The 25,214-nt window shown below is 42.4% G+C and overlaps 1 protein-coding gene across 1 annotated transcript in view; it reads right to left on the reverse strand.

The window, feature by feature from the left end:
- Window positions 1–14,197: 14,197 nt before the first annotated feature.
- The window catches only part of SYT5 (synaptotagmin 5), a 194,889-nt gene continuing 183,872 nt past the window's right edge, over window positions 14,198–25,214 (reverse strand). Inside the window, exons 7-8 of the mRNA XM_078655026.1 lie at window positions 22,902–23,035; window positions 14,198–21,777 (exon numbers count right to left, since the gene is read on the reverse strand). Of these exons, the coding sequence (XP_078511152.1) occupies window positions 21,568–21,777; window positions 22,902–23,035 (344 nt within the window). The 3' untranslated portion in view covers window positions 14,198–21,567. The remainder of the gene's footprint in view (window positions 21,778–22,901; window positions 23,036–25,214) is intronic.

Below are 25,214 nucleotides of genomic sequence, written 5' to 3' on the forward strand. Positions count from 1 at the left end.
TCTTTCTTCTGTCTACAAGCCGTCAATTTATCCCAGTCAACCTTACGGGGGGGGGAATCAGTGTATGCATGTAAGCTATTACCTTTGCTGGCAAAGTGATTGTTTTGTTTCTAGGCTTATCTCCGGGTTTGCAGTCTCGGTCCCAGTCTTTCAATTCGCCCCAAGTCCCCCCTAGTTCCGCAGTATGATCGGTGTCATGCACCTGTCGCCATATGTCGACCGGCACCAATAACCCGAAAAATAATTCGATATCTGCTACCGTCATTACGGCCGAGGCTGCAGCCTCAGTCAGCTCTTTGTAGTAGGCAGTGGGGTTCTTGCGGTGGTCAGGCAATTGTGATTTTAAGGCAAGGAGCTCACTCCTTTTCCACGGAGCGTACACCCATTGCTCCTGAAAACGAGCTTCCACTCGAGCTCTTACAACTTGGTCAGTATTGTCACGCGTTTCAGGAATCTCGGGATGAAAGATAGGGTGTACTTCTCTCATGGGATACTGAGAAGTCCAATTTGGACTTTTTACAAACATCCTGCCTCGATATTTTACTAAGGTATCTACATTCTTATACACTTCTGCAGGGTCCATGTTGAACCTACGAGTCCTGTCTCGGATGTTATACAGTATTTGGGGTGCCATCCCATCCTGGAAGCATAGTTCCCAGGCCTCTATAAGGTAGCAGGACATTTTATATAGGGCATGTTGTTGCATAACTGGTTTGAGATCTTTTATGGTACTCCACAAATCAGTTACCGTGTATAGATTGTTTCGCATCCATTTAGCCGCCTGATCCGCTACAGCTTCTTTCTCACCATATTCCACGGAAGCTCTCGTGAATAGTCGTCTAGCTTTCATACCACCATGCTCCTCCAACCGGGTGTGCTCCCTATCTCCGGGGGTCGTACTAGCTGATTAAGAGGTCCAAATGGGACTCGAGGGTGTTAAGACCACTCGAGAAGACCGGGGGTTGCCATACATCAGGGAGGAGAGCAGCCGTGTCTCCCGATGAGGTAGGACTGGCACGAGGAGTACCTAGGGAAGTGAGAGACACGTCTGCCCCCGGGGCGGAGGCCAGCGGAGCTGTGGCCGGTTGGAGAGGCTGAGCGGGATACAAGCACTGAGGCGCATACGGGGGAGGGGGCCGCGCATTCAACAAATCCTCTATTTCATCCTCCGCTTCATTTCGAGTCACATAACTTTAATCTACTTGTAGTCTAAACTGTCTCTCCGCATACTCGATGTTTTGCTCGGTCTTATTTTTATCATGAGCAATGGCTTTCTGAGTTACAGTCTGCCCTTGCTGTATCTTCATTAGTTTCTTGGACCGTATGCGTCTCCGTTTCGCCTCTTTCTACCATTTGTTAAGGGTATCAAACATGGATTGCCTGCTTCGTTTAGCGAACAGACGTTCCTGGGGATACTGGATCTTTTTCTCATCGAAAGATCCCGTCTTTGGCCACTGGAGTTCTACATTGTCTTTAGAGTATTTATTCCACAATGTATTAAAAAAAAGGGGTCCAATACCATGCTTACAGTACATATCATGGCTAGGAGTTCCCTCTGGAGGAGCTGGCTGGCTTTCATCCATCCTTGCACCTCCTCTGCCAATACAGCATAGTTTACTGAAACACGGCATTGCTCTTCGGCTAGACTGGCAGCTGAAAAGAACGGGTATTATTTACAGCACTCACATACACATGGCCACGTTCTGCATTCAAATCCACTCTTACAATCTTGCACTAATAAAGTGACTACAGTTTCACATTGACGTAAAACAACACAACAAACGTAGTTTTCAAACAAAAGGTGGAGCCCGTCGACTCCCACCTATGGAGAACTCTTTCCAAATCTCAAGAAGACCCAAAAGAAATCAAACAGTCTTGTCCTTAGACTGCCTAGAGATAGCCACACAGGCTCCTTGAAACCACAGATCGACCTACGGACCATCCGACAGCATTCATGGTTCACCTCCCGAACTACTCCGGCTAAGCCCGCTTTTTCAAGCGTCGCTCCAGATCTGTCCGAGTGCTACCCAATCTCAGCCGCCGGCGTTTCCGAGAGCAGTCCGGCCAAGTGTGAACTTTTCCACAAGTTACACCAAGGCGTCTAGTCCTGATCTCTAGTTATTTTCCAAAATCCTAAACAGGAGCATCTGCCCGTGCAGCCTCAATACTGCCCAGTCAGACCAAAAGTCACCCAATTCCAAATTCCAAATTCAAATCCAAAGGATATCCAACATGAAACAAGACGAATCACTCACCTGGTGCACTCGGGTCTGCTTGGGCGTTCTCCACTGCCAATTCTTGTGGACCAACGTGGTCCATTCTCGGGTTACACCCGAAGGACTCCGGCGTCACTAGCAGCGGGGCTCTCTCTCGATCGGGAGAGCGGAGCGGACCCCAATTCTTCGGTCGATCCTTCCCCCCCGATCAAGATCACCCTTTTCAATGTCCCGTCTTTTCTGATTACAGAGGGACGACCCCAACGCGGAGTCCCGGCGGAGTCGCCAACTGAAGTACCGAAAAATAATTACAACCCAAATAGAGCTATACTTACAAATAGCCCAATACCAATTACCAATAATCAATCAGTTGGCAGTGTAGAAGGTCCAATCGTTTATTACAACAATGTTCCTTGTGACCTAACCCCACGAGGTCCGCCAAGAAGACTGCTGGCACATTATCAGCGATTCACATATATACTGTTACATTTCGAAGCCGTTACCAAAGATGGAAAAATACAGGCTGGTACAGGTTGTGTTGCAAAGGAAGGACCATATATGGAACACAAAACCCTCCTCAGTATAGTTCAGTTCATTATAGCAAGGTCGAGAGGGTGACTCCCTCCTGCTAACTACGAAAGAGTCCGAACAGCGCTCCCCTGGAATGTGCTTACCCAATCTACCCTCACCTATAACCTTGACAGGCCTAACGTGCAGAAGCAGCAGGTTGCTACAGTTGTACTATTTCACAGGGGAACGGACCTCGGCTATGGAAATGGAAAGGTTTCGTTAGTGCTAGAAGCGGACTAGGCCACAAAATGGCGCTTGTCGGGTCAAGCTATGTTTGCGTGTAATATAGAAAAACGTGCAGTAAAGTGTACATGAGTCCCTAAGTGATTATGTATGCAGGCTTATTAGTGTTTGAATCTCTATATCTAAATATTAGCTACACCACGCTAATTACTAGCTATAACTACATGTTTTACTAGGCCCAGAACGAATTCTGGTTCCTCAGGTAATCTAATTTTACCGATTCCTAAATACCGAATTTTAACGATTCAGGATTTAGGAATCGGTAAATTGAATGTAGGTAAAAATTTGGTAAACTTTACAGATTCGGTAAAATTCGTTATTACCGATTCGGTATTTACAGATTCGGTAATTCCCATTCCCATTCGGTAATTCCCATTCATTCCTATGGGCCTGGAGGCCCATAGGAATGAATGGGAAGCCATTCACTACTACCGATTCGGTAAATACCGAATACATAGCTTCGGTAATTTACCAATTCCTTAAAATAAGGATTCAGTATTTTACCGATTCCTTAAAATAAGGAATTGGTAAATTACCGAATCCTTAAAACCTGCCTCCTACATCAGAAAATGCTAAATACCATTCGGTAACGGAATAATTACCGATTTTCGGCTGTTACCGACCGGTATTTAGCTACCTACATATGGCCCTTAATCTTTTGTGATTTATGAATATGATATATTAACCTATTTATTGTGTTATGCCAAACACGACATGTAGGTAAACACAGTTATGTAATTGGTAGAGAGAGCTCAACGTATAAGCTATATTTAATAAATGAGAATGCCACGTGCAGCAACATGAGTTCCTGGAGAGCTGTCTCCCCTGAAAAAGGTAGCCATTGGTCAGCCTAAAGTCTGAGCTCTCCAAGACTGGATCTAGCAAAAATAGATGATGATAGCCTCCTGGTTGCTAGCAGTGTAAAGAAGGGTGTGAGAAACAATGTGCCTTTTGTTGCGAAAGACAATTGAGCCATTGAAGACAGCTTTTTTCACCATCAATCTTGCACATACCAGATCAGGCTAAGAAATTATTTTGAAACATCCAATGTTCAAGCGGAGCATGTGGAGAAGAAAAGAAGAAGTCTTAGCTAAAAAATAGTATCCTCCCATATATATATATATATATATATATATATATATATATATATATATATATATATATATATATATATATATATATTCACTGAAAAAACCATAGGTTATAGACCATATATAGTTAGGAATTAGCATTTAGAAAACCTTATTTTACTCACACAAAACCATTGAAATTCCATATATAGTTAGTTGCACTAAGTATATATCGCGCACCCGCAATCCACTGCTGATGATGTCACATATTACATCATTCATGACATGGTCAGTGACATCACTGATGACATCACTGATGACATCTCAAATGACATCACTGATGACATCACTGATGACATCATCCATTGACTGTGTGTTTCTGTAAAGTTTAAATATGTTTTACATATTGAAGAATGAGTAGATGTATAAGTGTCTGGATGAAGGATTTAGGTGCGTGACTGACTGTATGAGTGAGTGATTAAATGTGTCTCACTGAGTGCATGGGTTAGTGACTAAACTGTCTTAATTTGTGCATCATTATGTCTGTTGTTCTGTAAACTGCTGCATGTGTTGATCAGTAGCTATATGAGTAACTATATGGGTTATTGATTGATTGCCCAAGTATTTGTATGGGAGACTGAGTGTGTGTGTGGCTAGCTGGGAGGTGTGTGACTCTGTGCAGATCAATCTGTACTTGTATCAATGATTGTATAAGAAGGTAAGTATGTGTTAGTATATGTTTGAAAATGTAAGGTGCTCTATGTTTAACTGTATAGACAAGAAAATGGAAGTGTCATTGATTCTTTACAGGACTGACTAGGTGTGTGAGTAACTCCATGGATGAGTGGCAGACTGTGAGTGTCTGTATAGGTGTATGAGTGCATATGATAGTGTTGTAAAGATGAGTGATTGTATGTATGAATGATTGTATGGGTGAATGAGTGAAGGTGTGTGTAGACGTAGCAATCAGTGAGTGCGTATGTAGTAACTAGTATTGGTGTGTCAATGGTTTCAAAAATTATACTCTCTTTTTAACACTGGGTGAAACAGAGGTTATATTAAAATGTGAGGAGATGCATTGTATTGTCACATGAATGATATCATCAGTGATGTGGTCATTGATGTCAAATGAGATGTCATCAGTGATGTCATCAGTGATGTCATTTGAGATGTCATCAGTGATGTCATCAGTGATGTCACTGACCATGTCATGAATGATGTAATATGTGACATCATCAGCAGTGGATTGCGGGTGCGCGATATATACTTAGTGCAACTAACTATATATGGAATTTCAATGGTTTTGTGTGAGTAAAATAAGGTTTTCTAAATGCTAATTCCTAACTATATATGGTCTATAACCTATGTTTTTTTCAGTGAATTTTCAAGGTTTTGTAAATGCTAATTCCTAACTATATATGGTCTATAACCTATGTTTTTTTCTGTGAATTTCATTGGTTTTTTAACAGCTAATATCTGTAGCTGTAAAATGTATTCTTCTTTAAATCCAAAAATATATTTTATATGTTTATGAATAATTTTTTTTTGTAATATTTTTTTTTCTTCGTTCCCGCTTCGCGAATCGGGAAGCTTCCCGTTAGCTGACCTTGATGCCGCGAAATAGACCGCGAGCCGGTAAACGTTTCTTTACCGCAAGTGCCGCGTTAGAAAACAACATCGTGACGCCTCCCGTCCGCAAGACGTTTCACGTTGTCGCGTGATACGTCATATGACGTGCTACGTTAGCGAACTGGTACGCGAAGCGAGTCGCAAAGCGCAGGTTTCTGGAAGCAAACCGGGAGGCCCTGCAAAGCGCTTAACGTAAACACAGCAAGTCATGTGACTTGGTAATAACACTTTTCATTGGTTCATTTCACTTTTGGTTTCCTAATGATGTAAGACTAGGTCATATAATCTAAAATGAACACTTTTGATTGGTTGAGAACTCTTGTTTTTCCCAAACGATGAAAATCCCTCCTTCTTTCCTCACTCTGACTTTCATCATTGTGAGAGAAAGACCCTTTGTGATCACTGAGCAATGGCTTCTTTAGTAGCTTCAGCTGGTGCTTCCCCACCACCTCCACCACATCCAAGGAAGAGTGGACCACCTGCTCAAGTTATAATTCAACAAGAAGAAGAAGAAGAGGAACAGGACGACGAGCACGAAGAGAGGCAGTTTTTGCCTGAGCAGCCCAGGACGTCTCACCGGAAAGAAAACTTCATTTGGCAATTTTTTAAAATTCCCAAAGGTCAGAAAAAAGTAAATGCAAGATACGTAACTTGCCTTATATGTCAAGATAGACTGTCCAGAGGAACCGAGAAAAAATACAGTTTCGGAAACTACACAATGCATCGCCATATGACTAGGTGGCATCCTAACAACTACAGTGCTGCACAGTTTCGGAACGACCTAGATAATCTCCCTATTATGGCCAGAAGATCTGTTGTACCGGAAGTAACGGGACCAGAGGGCAGGGAGATGGTGCCAAATATACAAATGAAATTTGGTGAAGTAAAACACATCTGCGTATTTTGCGATGGATTCATTTCCTACGGAGAAAAAAGCATCACTCTGATCAACAGAGCTATTGACTATCATATGCAAGTTTGTACGAAACGCCCAAAATAATAAATACTTCTTTTTTTGTTTTGTTGCTCCTGTTGAGCCCTTTACAATGCATCGTTTTCATTGCCCCTCCAAGAAAAACCCAAAAAAATATAAAACTGTTCAGAAAAATTCAAAAAAAGTAAAAAAAAATTCCGAAAAATAATTAAAAAAATATAAAACAACAAAAACAATAAAAAAAAAGTTCTTTTCAGAACTACCTCCCCGTTATTAAAAAATTGGTACAATATTTGGAACTGTGCCAACCTCTATTTCTCTTAGTTCGCTTCCCAGTTCGCTCGCCGGTACGCGAACCAGAAGCGAACCAAAAACAGTAAGTATAAGGGAAGGAAACAGACACTTATGTTAAAAGAAAGACAGCTATAGGGGAGTAAACTAGAGATACTATTACCCGTAATCCACTGCTGATGATGTCACATATTACATCATTCATGACATGCTCAGTGACATCATCAGCAGAGGATTGCGGGTTTTTTGGCAACGTGCCTTATCCACGGTTTAATAACGCTGCCTTTTGCTTTATATAAGTTTTCAAATTGTATTAAATATATACCAATAGGTCGTTATGAACCTTTAGGTAGTGCTTTTCTTCATGAGGTCTGGTCGCTTCCATACACATACAGATGTTTCAAAGATGATCAAGAAGTTTATCTGAATGGAGAGGAATGCACTGAGACGCCAGATCATTCACTAATGTGTAGGCACATACAGTTACACGGTTCATGCAACAAACACCGACCAAATATGGCTTGCGTGTTGCAAGGCACGCCAGTTCCTGCTATCATCCCCACGTTCAAGTTGTTGGAAAATGGTAGTTATTTGATGCTCAATAATGAAGATTGTTCTGAGTTAATTAAAAGTATTCCTTTTATCGTAACAGTAAGTGAACGGGTTATTTGCTGCAGAAATGTTCTATTTCCTCCCACACATGAACATAGGGAGTTTTCAATCTGGCCACAAATACCAACCTTGGGACAGATTTCAACGGCATGGCAAGAATAAGAGCTCTTTTGTCTCAGAGAGAGGTGGCCTTGAGTTCGGCCCGTGAAACTTTCGTGCTTCACATAGCGAACACCCGTACAGAGGTGCAGACCCTTTTCAATTCAGATTTGCCTTTCAATTTCAGCAAGATGGTTCCGACTATCTTTAACACATCCTCCACAAAGACCCTGGCGCACTTTTTTAAAGTTGTTACCAGTGGTCTCGTGACTTCATTTGAGAAAATCTTTGGAGTCATCCCTGCTTCCTTTCATTCTATTTTCTCCACTCTGGTTCGTGGATTGGCATTTTTACTTGCATTACCAGCGGACGCTCTTGTGCTTTTTTACATTTTTAAATATGGATGTCCCTCCTATGCAACCTCCCACCCTGCAGCTGCTGACACTGTTCCGCAATCGCATGCTAGAATATTATGGCACAATGCCGTTGGCGATATTAAGCACGGCATATGGATTATCTTTTCGATTCTCCTACTTCACCTGTGTCCAGCCTGTATTTCACTGCCTGACCTGTGATTTCGATTGGGCCATTGATTTGTGTCTCTGCGGACCGGTTTCTCCTGACGTCGACTTTAATCAGCTGATGACTCCTATCATTACTCACGAGTTGGTTTGTCCTGGCGAAAGGATTATGGCTGTGGCATTGATGCATGGACTACTTGGTCCCTGGAATTTACTGGCGGCAGCACAGTCTTTCTTGGAACAGAGCTTTCTTGAAAACCCACCGAGCTGTCCTCTGATGGTGATAGAGGATCCGGTGCTGGGAGAGCACGTATGTTCTTTTCCGCTTTTAAATTGGATGGCTGAACTGTTTTCGGATGAAGACGGTGACTTCCTATTGGAGGCTGTTGCAGCTTATTTTGCATACACAGTTATGTCATAGACCTTTTTCATGTTTGATATGCTGAGTACTAGCATTTCATTGACAATTCATTGACTTATTTGTCAAGTTTTTATTATTTACCTTGCCTATTGGCTTAAGACTCGATAAAGTACTTGGCTGTTTTATTTTTCTTTAGCATTAAATTTTCCTAGTTTTTAATGCTTTACCTTGCGGACCGTCCACATATAAACTTGCAATCTGCTCTCATGAGATGGCACTTCTATTATCTTATACAGTTCGTTTCCGGATCATGGGGAGGTGTCATCTAGGTCCTGGATATCTTTACACCGTGTTAAGTTAGCATGGGCTCATTACCGGTTTAAACGCCATTTTTCCTTTTTTGCAACTTCTGCACACAACACTTAGTTGTTGCTTTAGCTTTCCACCTAGTAGTTCATCGTGGTTTACATGAGAATAATATGTTATTGCTCTACTATCTGCTTTGCTTGTTAAACTATATCTGTACAGCGAGTGCTAAAGTTTCAAGAACAACACGATACAGAATTGTTATGAGGTCTGATCTCCACGACTTCATACTCATAACATAAGTGCAACTTCTGCCAATTCTGGGCATGAGGCGGGTTTTATATTGCTTTGCCGAACACACATACACAACAGTTGATGCGGTTCACATGAAGAGAGAGCTGGTGTATGCTGATGTGATTCCTTCAAATCTAAGACACTAAAGTATGGGCACGCCCTAAACCAACACAAAGAGACCTTCTTAGCAAATAATATAATATGTGTATTAGGGAGGGTGAGATATAAGCAGCCGCGGGCCGTGGAGGGAGTTACGGTGAGGCAGGGAGGCGGGGAGGGGGAGAAGCAGGGTGGAGCCCTCTCTACCTTGCCCCTCCCCCTCCCCGCCTCCCTGCCCCACCGTAACTCCCTCCACGGCCCGCGGCTGCTTATAAGTGTTGCTAACTCTTATTCATTTACAGCATGTTAACATACTGTCACCATTCGCTTTTTATGTACTAGTAACTATGCTGGTAATTTTGCTACTGATAATATGTGTACTTGTATTCTCCACCCTGCTTCTCCCCCTCCCCGCCTCCCTGCCTCACCGTAACTCCCTCCACGGCCCGCGGCTGCTTATAAGTGTTGCTAACTCTTATTCATTTACAGCATGTTAACATACTATCACCATTCGCTTTTTATGTACTAGTAACTATGCTGGTAATTTTGCTACTGATAATATGTGTACTTGTATTATCTAAGGTACTACGCCTGAGAAGACGGCATTAGTAAATAAACATTTCAAATACACATGTGTTCTTCTTAACTCCATGTTCTGGTTTCTAAGAAATATATAACGACCGACTGTTCATGAGTTCCACGTATCCTGAGGTACTATAAGTTCATATTCTGGATTGTCTAAACATTGAGAGTTTGTTATATCCAATGTGACACTGTACCTAGCTTGCTAAGGAGTTTTTGATTACTAACGTGAGTTTTGGGACACCCTAATTCGCCGAGGTTCCAATCCTCTGTCCACAGTTCTGTGTGAGAACAGAAACCCTGCGACAGGGGCACCCCCGACCCTTGCTGGAGCTTCATCACACTTGCGATACAACTCCAGCAATGCGCCACCTTTACGGCACAGATACATCACGCATCTGTGCTGTTTTTGCCCCATGATGCGCCGCATTGTAAATGCAGCACACCATAGGTGACGGAATAGCGGCACAGAATGACTAACACATCCCTGGTGATGCGCCAGTCATCATAAATGTATCCCTATGCTTCTTATCTTGTTAGAGATGAACCGCCATATGTATCATCAAAGTTTTTTGCATTTCCTAAATAGCAAACTTTAAGGAATAAATAGCGATTCTTTACCATTCCTAGTTTGCGATTAGCTATTTGCTAATTACAAATTACCCATTCATTTCCTTCATTTCCATAGGGCGGTTGGACTCACTTTTAGCTCGAACGGCTGAATGGATTTCCACGAAACTTGGCAAAATTGTAGGGACTGGTAGCCCGATGTGCCTTTGCTATGTCTCAAGATATATGCTCCAGTGGTTTTTACGAAAATTAACTTTGAAAAATATATATTGGGCTACATTAGCCTATATATATGTTGGAGCCCAAATGTAGCCCAATGTAGCCCAATGAAGCCCAATGTAGCCCAATGTAGCCCAAAGATGGCCGCCAGACACACAAAAAAACAAATGTAGCCCAAATATCAGCCAGATGTAGCCCAACTATAGCCCAGTGACAGAATGACCAATCAGCTTCGCAAACCTCCGTTACGCGAAGCGGAGCGCTGTTACAGATATATATCTTTTTTTGAACGTTAATTTCTCAAAATCCACTGGAGCACATATATTGAGACCTAGCAAAGGCACATCGGGCTACCAGTCCCTAATATTTTGCCAAGTTTCGTGCAAATCCATTCAGCCGTTCGATTATTATTATTATTATTTTTTTTTGCCCCGCGGGGCCCTTTTAAAACCTCCACATCAAACCTAGGGGGTCAGCGAGGATCTACTATGCCCCCTTATAGTTATTTCCCCCTTTGTTTTGACCTCCTCTTGTCTCTCGATCCTACCGAGAGACAAGATGGCGGCCGCTACGGACTTTTTGGAATGTTGACAGACGCCGGAGAACCAATCAGCTTCGCTTCACAAAGCTCCGTTGCGCGTAAAGTACGCGTCCTGGGACGCTGCCAGGTCCGCTGTTACAGATATATATCTTTTTTTAAACGTTAATTTCTCAAAATCCACTGGAGCACATATATTGAGACCTACAAAAGGCACATCGGGCTACCAGTCCCTACAATTTTGCCAAGTTTCGTGCAAATCCATTCAGCCGTTCGGGCTAAAAGTGAGGCCAACCGCCCTATGGAAAACTCAATGTTAAAAACACGTTTTGGGACCCCCCTTTTTTCTCGGCCCCCCCTTGACGAACCCCCCCCAAATTTTCAAGGGCTGCTCAGAAACAAAATGTGCCATTTTCCTGAAAATTTCAGCCAATTCCGTCCACAAACGCCAAAGTTATTAGACATAGAATTTTCAAAAATCCCATAGAGAAAAAATCCTAACTATATATACCTACTGGCGACCGCCAGTAGGTAATATATATATATATATATATATATATATATATATATATATATATATATATAAAAAACCAGTATCCTCTCCATGGGCAAGAAGAAGAGGCCACGCAGGGGAGTCTGTGGAGGGTTCTTTATTGCAAATAAAAACCAAATTCAAGCAGATGCATTTCGGCTTAGGTTAAGCCTTCTTCAGCGCAAAATGGTTCAAGCAGTATGAGGACAGAATAGCAGGTAGAAATACCTAGTCCCCTCCCGCCAGGTGAAAGCCAGCTCCGCCCCCGAACAGCACAGATAGTCATTGGCTGATGAACGAACATGGTAGGACGCCCAGTGCGTCAATACTACGGCTCCCAGAATGCTGTGAGCTGGTCTGGCACTGCACGGGGGGAAGGAAATGTGCGGATAGAAATCACCTGTAAGTTGCCAAGCAGAATCCTCTTCTGCTCCCCATACTGCACCAACCACACAGTCCCAGCAGTCCATATAGCAGGGGCAGGACCAATTGTCCGCGTTGCCCGGCGTGGGGTAAAATTACTCCAATACTGCAATTTTTCTTGCCGGTTCCAAGGGTGGGCCTCCGAGATCCCAGATTCCTGGGCAAACAATACTTCCACCAAGGCAGATACCAGCTTGTCGGGAGCCGCTTTATGGTGCAGGAGCCTCTTGCAGCGCGTTACTGGCACTCGCGCTGAATATGTAACCAGTATCCTCTCCATGGGCAAGAAGAATGGGCCACGCAGGGGAGTCTGTGGAGGGTTCTTTATTGCAAATAAAAACCAAATTCAAGCGGATGCATTTCGGCTTAGGTTAAGCCTTCTTCAGCGCAAAATGGTTCAAGCAGTATGAGGACAGAATAGCAGATATAAATACCTAGTCCCCTCCCGCCAGGTGAAAGCCAGCTCCGCCCCCCGAACAGCACAGATAGTCATTGGCTGATGAACGAACATGGTAGGACGCCCAGTGCGTCAATACTACGGCTCCCAGAATGCTGTGAGCTGGTCTGGCACTGCACCGGGGGGGAAGGAAATGTGCGGATAGAAATCACCTGTAAATTGCCAAGCAGAAACCTTCTCTGCTCCCCATACTGCACCAACCACACAGTCCCGGCAGTCCATATAGCAGGGGCAGGACCAATGCAATGATCCGCGTTGCCCGGCGTGGGGTAAAATTACTCCAGCACTGCATTTTTTCTTGCTGGTTCCAAGGGTGGGCCTCCGAGATCCCAGATGCCTGGGCAAACAATACTTCTACCAAGGCAGATACCAGCTTGTCGGGAGCCGCTTTATGGTGCAGGAGCCTCTTGCAGCGCGTTACTGGCACTCGCGCTGAATATGTAACCAGTATCCTCTCCATGGGCAAGAAGAAGAGGCCACGCAGGGGAGTCTGTGGAGGGTTCTTTATTGCAAATAAAACCAAATTCAAGCGGATGCATTTCGGCCTAGGTTAAGCCTTCTTCAGCGCAAAATGGTTCAAGCAGTATGAGGACAGAATAGCAGGTATAAATACCTAGTCCCCTCCCGCCAGGTGAAAGCCAGCTCCGCCCCCCGAACAGCACAGATAGTAATTGGCTGATGAACGAACATGGTAGGACGCCCAGTGCGTCAATACTACGGCTCCCAGAATGCTGTGAGCTGGTCTGGCACTGCACCGGGGGGGGGGGGGGGGGGTAGGAAATGTGCGGATAGAAATCACCTGTAAATTGCCAAGCAGAAACCTCCTCTGCTCCCCATACTGCACCAACCACACAGTCCCGGCAGTCCATATAGCAGGGGCAGGACCAATGATCCGCGTTGCCTGGCGTGGGGAAAAATTACTCCAACACTGCAATTTTTCTTGCCGGTTCCAAAGGTGGGCCTCCGAGATCCCAGATTCCTGCGCTGAAGAAGGTTTAACCTAAGCCGAAATGCATCCGCTTGAATTTGGTTTTTATTTGCAATAAAGAACCCTCCACAGACTCCCCTGCGTGGCCTCTTCTTCTTGCCCATGGAGAGGATACTGGTTACATATTCAACGCGAGTGCCAGTAACGTGCTGCAAGAGGCTCCTGCACCATAAAGCGGCTCCCGACAAGCTGGTATATATATATATATATATATATATATATATATATGTATATATATATATATATATATATATATATATATGTATATATATATATATATATATATATATATATATATATATATTATATATATATATATATATATATATATATATATATATATATATATATATATTACTAGAAATATTGAGCTGGAGACATGACAGGTTCAGTATATGCCATTCTGAAAAACAGTAATTAGAGATGTAATAACACAGGTTTATGTGGTTTTCAGGACTACGGAAAAAGTAAAGTGGAAAAGTGTGTAGTGTCTGTACCCAAGAAATATGCAGTATGGTATATCGAATTAAGTATGTGTATCATAGTCTTTTAAAAGAATCACGACGCTTGTTATTATCCTAGGCTGGTTTTGATTTGAATTAGCACAAACAAGTTAAGGTAAAAAAAAGATGTACACATACACTTATTTTTAAATATATATCTTGTATTTATTCAGTAACGGACAACTTTTACTTATCATTCAAATACATAAATATTAAAATATGTTCAAAATGGAACTTTTATAAAGTACAGTTTTACAGCTAAACAAAACATGTCCAGGGAAACCACAGATCTATGGGGCGGCAATGGGGTTCAAGGTATGGCAGTTCGCTGTAGTCCTCAGGAGCGATAACTGAATATTCAATCCCTGCTTACAGTGTGTTGCGGTGTGGCAGTGTTCAATAGCTGATCAGAAGAGGGAAATTTCTCAGTTTCCTGAGAGAGTAGTCCCTCTGAAAGACTGGCAAGGTTCAGGTAGTTTCAGCCACTTCAGTTGGACGCGCCTGACATTTGACCAAGTTCCTTCTAACCTTTTCCCTTTGAGGTGCTTGCATGAGTGGTAATCAGAAGATGCCTGTGTGGGCTAGTCCCATAGGTGAGAACTGGTCCCCAAACCATTCAGGTGAATATCATTCGCTCCTGTTTTTCATCTAACAGCACCAGGAATGCTGGGACTTGCAGATCCATTCATAATATGTGGAAGTAGTAAAACTACAAAAGCAAACATGCTTAGTGATGCTGACTAAATATCCAGAAATTCTCCTCCATGAAGAAATAAATTCTTCTTGAGCACAAGGAGTAGATTGACAGCTAGGCAGTCTGCCTCTTGTTTAATGTGCTTACTTTGCTACCTCGGTGAAGCAGCTGATCCTAAGTAGTCTGGTAATAGGAGTACTTTATTCTGAAAGGTTGTTCCCAGGCAACAAAAGGGGAGAGCGAAAGCGTTTAATTCCTTTTCTTTATTTGGTCAGGATAATTAGGTCCTGCCTTAATCATACGAATTAGGGCATCTTAATTTGCAATGTTGGACTGCCTCAAGGGATCCCAACTCCCAAGTTAATACTCCAGACTCAATGTCCATGAAGCCATTTCACCCAGTCTTTGGGTGGGTCGTTGATTGACAGCTGCTAAGGGAAACGGACAGTGAGACCTATGGAGATGCCTGGGCCGACCCAGTCACTGTGGCATGAATGGGTAATGTTTAGGTTTATGTTCAGCTAGCATCGGCTGGGTGGCCGATAAAACAGTAGGAGCCATAGCTTCTTTTTGGAATAGCATGCAATGTGGAGTGGCCACTGCCCAACACGATGGTGCAAATCCATCGCTGACAAGCGCTGTCAGTCTTCATCACAGTCAGAATTATGTACGAAGCAGGCGATAAGTCCACTGGAGCAGGGCACCATCAGTGCAACATATAACCATAAAAATAGCAACATCACAGATAGACAGTAAGTGAGGGAGGGATGGTGTGAGAGCGAAGTAAAATAAAATGCTACTCATAAATAAGTGAGGAAAACTGAAAAAGTAAGAAAGAGGGAAAATAAACATAATGTAGTTAGGAAAAAGAAAAATAATGATAAAGAGTGGATGTACCGGTGAAGAAATGCAGCAAAGAAGCAAATAAGGGAGCCAGATCATGGAGAAAATTGAGGGATAGTGAATTGAAGAAACGATGACCAAGAGGCAAGCATGAAAACAGTATCACAATATCATCATCACAAAATATTCTATCAAAGTATCAAAAAGACATCAGTATTGGTCCAGGATATTCTGTACAATGGAATGCAATGACCCCGGCAGTGACTGCCCTCCCGTGCACACTTTTGTGAGCCTGAAACCCTGTAAACTCCAATTCCTCATGCAGCCACTTCCTTGTGCCCACCACATCAAACGCCATGGGCCACTGATAAACAAGGGCCCACCGTCAGACTACATGCATGACCATCAATCACAGCCAAAGTGCATCCCCCACACTTGCACATACATGGAAACCACGCAAGAAAGTCGACAGACCTGTCTTGTTGGGGACATGTTCTGCCTCGCTGTTCAATGGCAGGAGCCCTCCATCCTACCACTCCCTCGAGCCATATCATGAAGAACTCCCCAAATGTATTCAAAGAATAATATATTTTTGGGCATTGTGATAAATTCATGTTTGATGGTTTCCTTTTTCGGAAAAATCTATTATTTTCTGTACCCTTTGTTCGCTTTCTTCAAAGAGAGACAGAAGTGTTTGTTCTTTTTCTTCAAAGGGAAACTGGAAGCTGCCCCTTCCCGAGGGCCTAATCAATGCAAAAGGCGAGAAGCCAGAACAGGTGCAATAGCAAGACAAAGTGTCAGGAAGACAACGTGGGCCGCACTTTTTTCCATAATTAATAATAGACTTTTGCAAGGGAGAACAAACAAATCGCTCAAGCCAGGACCGCAAATTGACTACAAAACTATCTCCAAATGAAGAGACCATGGACACATATTATCTACCATCTTTGGAAATTGGGGGATCATTTAACCTGCACTCACATCTAACAGCTCTTCAGAGACATTGGCTTATTGGGGAAATCATATTGATTTTTCCATTGGCCATTATAAAATGGGCAAAAGCCATGGACTCTCTTTTGTGAGTTCGAGCCGACTCCAGAGGAGAGGAGGTTGAGCCCCTGTGACTGCTTACCAGATAAAGGACTACTGTATCCTAACAGAAATCAACAGGTTACAGCAGTAGCTATGGAAACAGGCTTGAAAGCCACCGAGAATGACGTGCTGCACTTCCAACTTATCACAACACTGGTTGTCACAAGAGCGGCTTGTCGCGATAAAAGTTCAGTGCAAGCATTTGTGATCCCACCCTACGGAGAACAGCGTCATATCATTATAGCTAGGTGTCTTAATCCAGAGGGCACACAAAAACCCTTGCCAGAATGGATAGAAATATATCGTTTATGTGCCAACGTCACAAGATCTTACAAACTTAAGTCACTAGGGGAGAGTGGCCTATATAGTTAAAGCCATGAGGGTGAGTTTTTATTTTATATTTCAGTGAAGAAAGGGCAGATTTCCAATTTGTGTTGAGTTATTCACCCAACTGATCTGTTTGTTGGTGTTTTGCTTGGAGATGTACTTTGACACACACATACACACTAGTTGTGTGAGAATACATTCCCCTTCGTGGATATGCGTAACTCTCAAAAGATCAAGTTGCGTAACATCAATGAAGATGTTAGGTGTGACTTCAGCTGTTGATTGCCCTTGTTTGCTGGTGCAGGGAAATGTCCAGTCATGTCCAAGTAGGTTTTTGTTTTTTTGACTGGGGCATGTCATAACCTACCCTCTCTCACTTTTATATGTAACTGGGGTGGTCCCGTCCACCCCCGTTCCCACATCACACTTGCTACCAGAATTGTTTAAGTGGTGAAGGAGGCATGACACAGGAGGACAGCTGGGTGGGGTGCCAGCTGTGTAACCCCCCCCCCCCCAGTGAATATGCTAGCCGCGGCCCGTGCAGGTAAGAGCGGTGGGGCCTTGTGGGGGAGGGGATTTCGACAGACGACGAGGAGGGGAAATTAATTATTTAATTTTCCCTGGCCGGCTGGAAGACGCGTCATCTAAAGCACCCCCTTCCACCTGCTCTTAGTGCATAGTGGGGAGATTCGAGAGGTGCTGCGCCTGTTGACAGTATATAAGGAGCAGGTTAGAGAGGTGCTAAATGCTGTAACACATATAAGGGTGGATTGCGGAATGAACCACAAATTCGAACGTGGGCCCAAACGCCTCTTTTCAGTGGCTGAAACCAAGTTTTGCCATTCATCCCAGAAGAGACGCATGCTGCTGTGGTCGAAGCCCTGACCACCTCGCAACTCATCTTTGATAGCATATTTCAAATAAGATAGATGCAGAAAATTCAAAATGCAGCGGTCAAGACACATTTTCAGCCCTGCAGAATCATCAACAACTAACAAATACGCTAAGATATATACATTTGTTACTGGTTGATGGCAAGTTTTCATTAAAAAAATATGTAATTTTTTTAAAGTTTATATTGTTCGGGAAATTAATATTTGAACGAAAAATGGGTGCACTGTGGAGTTCTTTCCACTCTGAGCCATTACTTACTACTTTTGTGGGCCATGCGGGGAGTGGAAGTTTTCTGTCCTCAGTCCTAAAGTATCACATTTTATGACATACAAAATCAAACCTGTAATAACCTGTCTAAAACCTGGCTATTTTTAGATGTTATATAGCAGTCTGCAGAGTTTCAGTTGGGATCACATGTATACATACATTTATGTTATGCACCACAACACTACACATTATGATTGTGGTGTGTTTTTATACTGTACCCACTAGTATTTATCACTGTTTATTTTCGATAAATTGTCATACATTATTACATTATTGCACAGTAATCTTACTGTGTATTTTATCCTCGACTTACTACTTTCTTTTTATAGTTTTTTTTCTTTTATTGCACTTTGGTGACAGCTTTACAGATTTTTATACCAATGGTTCATCTTGTGTTTGTATTTAAATTCTGCTGAAAGAGAGATGGAGCATTTGTTTTGTGTTCAGAGGCTAAACAAACATAACGCAATGATACCCTGTGTTCAGGGTCAGGCCTACCCTTCCCTTATCGAGATCAGCACTATTGCCCTGTGTTTTAATTTCACACTTCTCTGGCCCAACCTAGAGCAGCTGACTCTTGAGTGGGGTCTACATTTAACCAAATCTACAGAGGCACTCTAGATCGGGGGGAGGCTATGTGGTTGAGTCTGGCTGTATTTCTACTTTGACACCAAATGACGCCCTGTTTCATGGCATCTGTTGCCACATCTAGGTGTGCAATGGTGCTCTGTGTTCTGGATTCCCAATGCCACAACTCCTCTGGATTCAGATGGCCATAGCTCCTTAACATGTCCCCTGAATCTGCCAACTTCCTTCTCAGTTTCCACTGTGCCTGGTGCACGGGCCATGACTCTTCCAAGACAAACATTGCACTGTTTTCTGGATTCAGCCGGGCATGGTTCCTTAAACTGTCCTCGCTGTCTCTTCCCCATTTGTCACCACCAGCCTGAATCTAGCAACTTCCTTCGTAGTTTGCACTGTGCCTGGTGCTCAGGCACGGGAGGGTCTCCAGGTCATTCTTCCCATCCACTGTTAAAATACACAGAATAAGTGATTGTCGTAATCAGTGATGGGTAATGGGTAACATTTAGCCGGAGTCGACACAGAATCCGTTCCATTACAAATGGAATCCCTATCAATCAAAATTAAATGCCCCCTCCCCCGCCCCACAAAAAATAAGATTTCTTGCAGCTCAGAGTGTTCTGGCACACATGGAACAGGTCCTGGTTGAATAAAATTGTGATACATGAATTTCTATAGAAATTGATCCTGTTTCATTATAAATTGAATCTGATTTAGTAGAAATGAAGTGCTAAACAGTATAAATTAAATCTATTCTGGTACAAACATAAGCCAATCAAGTTGAAATAAAAATAATTCCATTAAGACCAGACAGAACCTGTTGCCGTAGAAAAATGCTATTCCAACAGAAACGAAATGTAGCCTGTGGAAATGCAATACATTGTTCTATAAATGAGATCAACTGCAGAGAAAACAGGATCAATTTTTCTAGAATTATCGATTCTTGTCAATATCCAGTACATTCTATGAGAAATTAATGCATTCTATTCAAATGCATTTAATTTAATTAGAAGTGAAGCCAATTCCAGTAAGAAAGAGCATGATTACTCACCCATAAAACATAATTTCCTTCTATTTTGATTGCATCTCCCCCATTACCACCCCCCAGGACTGGTACCAATAAACTCTTTAAAATAGAGGCAGCACCCAACCCTGTGACTACAACTGAGCCCAAGCATCACACAAGCCAGGTCTAAAGGTCTACGCTCGTGTTTCTGGGTCGGTCCCCACCTCACAATAAGACCTGACCCGTCAGAGTTTACCTGAAAGTAGTATGTAGTACCTGAGAGCTGCATAGCCGGCTGCCTAGTGTAACAGTGATCAGTATCCACAGTGTTCCTGATGGACAATATTGATTGTAGTCTTTGCCACCCAAGAAGAAGACCTCATGAGATGCATCTTCTGACCACAGAAACAACGGTATCTCTCAACACGAATGGGCCCACCCAAAGCTAATTCCCAGTTAGATCTATACTGAGACATCTATCCTGGTGTTCCACATGTCGCAGTGACGAAATGAAATCTGCTACCAGCTAACTTGTGGAGAGGCGAACAGGCCTTACAGGAGGAGATTTCTTGGCTGGCCTGTGTCATGGAAAACCAAGAGGGTCATGCAGGAATCTGGGAAAAGTTAGACACGTGGCAGGTGCCTGCTTTACTGGTCAGAAGATATACTTCTACTTTGTTATACTGAAGCCATAGTAGGAAAATCAGATAGTGTTATAATGGGAATATGAGCAAGGGCACAGAGATCAGAACAGTAATTGGGTTGAAAAGTCAGATGCAACACTAAGCACTTCTAAAAATCAAGGCATTTACAGAAACACCTCCCATGATCATAAGCAGATCTAGGTTTTGCATTAGGGAGTCACCATATAAGTGCCTCTCAATGCATACAAAGCCAGCCTCTTTCAACACAAAATTTAACAATCCATTCGGCATTTGTGGAATATTGATGGGTCCTGGCAAGTGATGACTCTTCTAAATGACTAGTGGAACAGTCTGCTATACTTGGCCACTCACTGGACCACCCAGGTAATAATATTTACCAAGTAGATGCCTGCAATGGCACCAATATGATTTTCCCAAGTCTGATTCTGGATTCCGTATGCCATAGAAGATTCTAAAGGTTCTTTAAGAAACACATGCTGTCTGCACCCATTAGAACCTGGCTTAGTGCTGTGGCTGAGGAGTATGTAGAGGCATGGAATGACGAGACAATGAGGATCAATAGAATGGACCAATAAACAGGCACAAGGACTCATAGATTGAGTAGTGAGTTCTACCACTAGTTCAAAAAAGTGGTCATCAAATGTGGATTATTTCTGAAGGCTTAATGGGTCATGACATGAGAATAAAAACCAAGATGACAGCTCATAGGCTTTATTAGTGGGTGCCTAAGTACTGCTTTGCCCTTACCTAAAGAGGTAGTTGCGGTTATGACGTTCATGCATGTGGATACTGGTGTTCCAAGTTGCACCCCTAAGAGAATTGACAGAAACTACAATTGTGGCTGCATGATGTCATTGGCTGTGGATATTCCATGGGAGATACATATCTTCTGCTAAGGTCTCTCTCTATGTAGGCCCACCTGGAGCCATAGGGTGAAGGAGTTGCCTCATTACCAGGTGTCACATATATTTGTTAGTTGTTTCAAAATAACCACCATTAAAAAAACGGGTAGGGTCTCTGAAAGCATATGTCACAGCGGTTACAATTCCGCACAGATATATACACACACCAGCACCAGTGTGTGTCCCCGATCACACTCCTGTGCCACCACACACACACATTCACACACAGGAAGTGACATCATGATGTCTTCATGCCCAGGGCTGCGTCCACTTCCTCCTCGTTCTTCAGGGTGTGCCACTGTGCGATGGGCCTCCTGGGGTTAGCCAGCATATCCGACCAGTGCCGCAGCTCAGTGCCTGAAGCGTTGCAGCCAACAAAGACCTTGCCAATGGCTTCATTCTTGCCCAGCTTGTCATAATCCAGGACAGTGAAGACTACTAGCACTTTCTGAAATCGAAAACAGGAAAAAGAAAACGGGCTAAATAAGATAATGGGGATGATAACAGAATTTTCTAACCCATACCAGCTTTATTAAACTTGTTTCTTTCTATATAGCGGCATTTGTATAACCTGAAGAAAGATATGACCATAAATGAAGCTTAAAACACCAAACATGAAGAAGAGATGTTAGAACTCGCATCAAGAAGACCCAATTATCTCTGGCATAGCCTCCAGCTGCCAGTTAAACACCCAAAGAGAATCGTGTTGCAACTACCCGGCAAGAAATATTTCAAACGAGACATGTTTCCAAGCCAGGACAAAATTCTACATTATATCACATGTTGGAAGTGCTTACACATCCATCCTCTATGGAAATTTTGGAAATGTGTTCCAGGATAGTATTTGATATCATATATGGGGAATTTAGCTAAGCGTGTCAATTGATGTGGTCCCTGAATATCAATGATATAATATTTTCTGGCATAAATATTGTTTCCTAAATACTGTTTTTATAAATATCACCTAATTGGAGTTAATAGTAGAAAATGTATACACAATCGAAGGACAGTTCTGTAAACAATATCTAGGACACAATATTTATGTCAGAAAATATTTAGAAATTTGATATTGCGGTATACAACCTTGTCACATAGCCAATCGGTTTCCTATGTCACATGTGGGAATGAACTATCGAAATATTCCGCAGCAACATATATGTTAGTAAATCCTATACATTAGATGTGGGATTTTTTCTAATTATATCTTTAAACTCATATGACGTAAATTTACAACCACCTGGCTATGATATTACTTGCAGGGAATAAATCCAGACTCTCAGATCTGGGACATTTTTATAGATATATCCTATTTTTGAAATGTACCATGCTCCATCTCAGATACCACAAATTGGAAATGTATCAATGTTTAATACTAAGATCATATGTTGGAAATGCGTTGATCTGTCCCCATATTTGTAACATATCACAAATGGGACAGCAGCAGTCCATGGTTTCCTTTGTGCCATTTGGTGCTTTCACCAACATCCTGCCGCTCCCTCTTCCATATGTGGAGTATGGACATAAGATCCCCCGTTCTACATATCCTCCATTAAAACTACATGGCTTCCTTACCTGAATCTGCTCGAAGGGTACTTCAAAACTGAAAGACTCGTTATAGTATGGATTTAGGGTGTTCTTCTTGATGGTGGTCTTCTTCTTCTTGAGACGTTTACCGTTCTGCATAAGGTGGATCTTCACATATGGGTCTAGATGGACAAAAAGTAGCAACATTAAGCAAAAGCCTGAACTGTTGTAATGTTAGCTGCAGCAGTATAATACCCATGAGCCACAGGATGAAAACAGTAGGTCTAAACAAAGAGGGACAGAATTAAAAGGTAAAGTACAGAAAAAGATTACAAGAAAGAGAGGTGATACAGTGATAATGAATATTATCATAATATGCTCCTGAGAGGAGGATTGACTCTAAGCAACTGGGAATCGTTTAACAAATAACTACGAAGTTGTAACTCAGGAATAAGTAAATTGCTGCTAATCAGGTCATTATCCACCAGCTTTAAGGCCACACATCGGGGTCATTTCAAGGAGACAACTACGAGGTTCTCGCTTTCATGGAAAGAGGTGAGTAATTTCCTTTTTTGCTGACACAGTGCCTTTGTGGTCATGATCTAGAATTAAAGTAATATCCCAGAAATGTGGCAATGTAAATCAACAGCAAAGACAATTACACAGCAATGTGCAAAAGAAGAAATACATTCCCATGAAAATTTACAGACCGCTCACGAAGCCTACTTCTAGTCCTAATCCAGAGGCTTTCACATTGGAATTAAGGTACATGTAGGATCTTTACGAATGTACATCTTCGCTGTAGCATGCTCTTGTAGTGTTCTTGGGCTTTGGTTATATGATATCATTCAGTGGAATGTTCTATGGGAAACGGTGTTTAGGAGAGATAAGCATAGACAGATTGATTCAGAAAAGGACGTTCCTTGTTGTCTGAAGTGTAACTCCATGGAGAGGTGATGTGCCTCACCTCGAAATTTGAAGTCCTTCGTAGAACAAGTACTTAGCGGGGATGAGTATCTTTTGTAATTTAATTTACAGCCCCCTATCACAGCACTGGAGTAAATATGTTAATTACCTCTCGGATATTCAGTGTAATGAAGTGAACTATGAACTGAACAAGGTGGCAAGCAAGACTGCGGATTGACATATACGGGGTAAGACAATTTCTTCAGTGAATTATATGAAATTCTAGAATCTATTACTGCATCCCTTCATTTGCCAGGAAAATATTGTGACCTTGCAAGAATATTCATAGTAGGGTGGTAGAACTACCCTTCGCCAACCAGGACTGAAATCTGACTATACGGGGTCAAGGACATCTGATTTCTGTGGCTCAGCATAAAGGTGCACAATATAGGTCTATAGGATCAAACCTGTGTTATATATTCAGGAGAGCCACATAAGATAACTTTACACACAACTATTCTAAATGGAAATCGCTCACATAGTCAGTAGTTAGACTGAATTTCTACCCTGTATCCATCACTCCTGGACCCATGTGGGACACATCTTTTCGAGCTTGTAATATGGTTGGCTAACATCCACTTTATCAAGGATTTTACTTAGTATTTGTATGATATGGAGGTAAGGGCTATAGCTTATACAAGGGTTGGATCTTCAGCAGGTTCTATTAAGGATCCACATGGTTGTTATTTTGGAGAATTAAGAACAGTTTCTTGTCCTGTTTGATTAGCACATTAAATAAAGCAGTAACAGAAAGAAGGATGTATCTTAACTTGAAGACTAGCATGAGAAAATCTATACCTCCTTAAACCGGGATCAGTAAAATATTGTGAAGCAATTTAGGGCTAAGTCACAGGGTTTAGGACGACACAATCCCCTTTTCTACTGTATTAACCCTATTTTGCAATTCCAAATTGCAAAATGGGGCTTCTGACCCCTACCAAATCACAATTTGGAAGGGCAGTGGTTTGGACTTTTCTTCCGAATAGCGAGCCAGTAACTGCAACTCCTATCACAAACCAATGACCAGATACTGACTTTCGACTCTTTGGAACCCTATCCATTTGAGAGACAAGGTGGCATCTTCAGGGGGCATAGTCAGTGGTCCAAAGTCATCTTTTAAATAGTAATTTTTGTATGGACCTGATCTTCAATATCAAGTCTATGGGTTTTTCCCTTACGTGCCCACTTTTTGTTGAGTTTGTTTGTGACCATGGAATTTCTTCATGTTATGTTTTTGTAAATCTGCGCTTGTCATACTGTGTTGCTTCAGCTTTGTTTATGACGTATGCAGTAGGGTGCTAAAATGAAAATATTGGAGTTTATGAGCACTGATTTTGTGCTGAGGATTGTGAGTTTTCGGCAACCTCTGCCAGACAGGTTATGTAAAGAGGGCTT

Source organism: Lissotriton helveticus, chromosome 7, assembly GCF_964261635.1.
Source record: "Lissotriton helveticus chromosome 7, aLisHel1.1, whole genome shotgun sequence".
In the NCBI taxonomy this organism is placed as follows: Eukaryota; Metazoa; Chordata; class Amphibia; order Caudata; family Salamandridae; genus Lissotriton; species Lissotriton helveticus.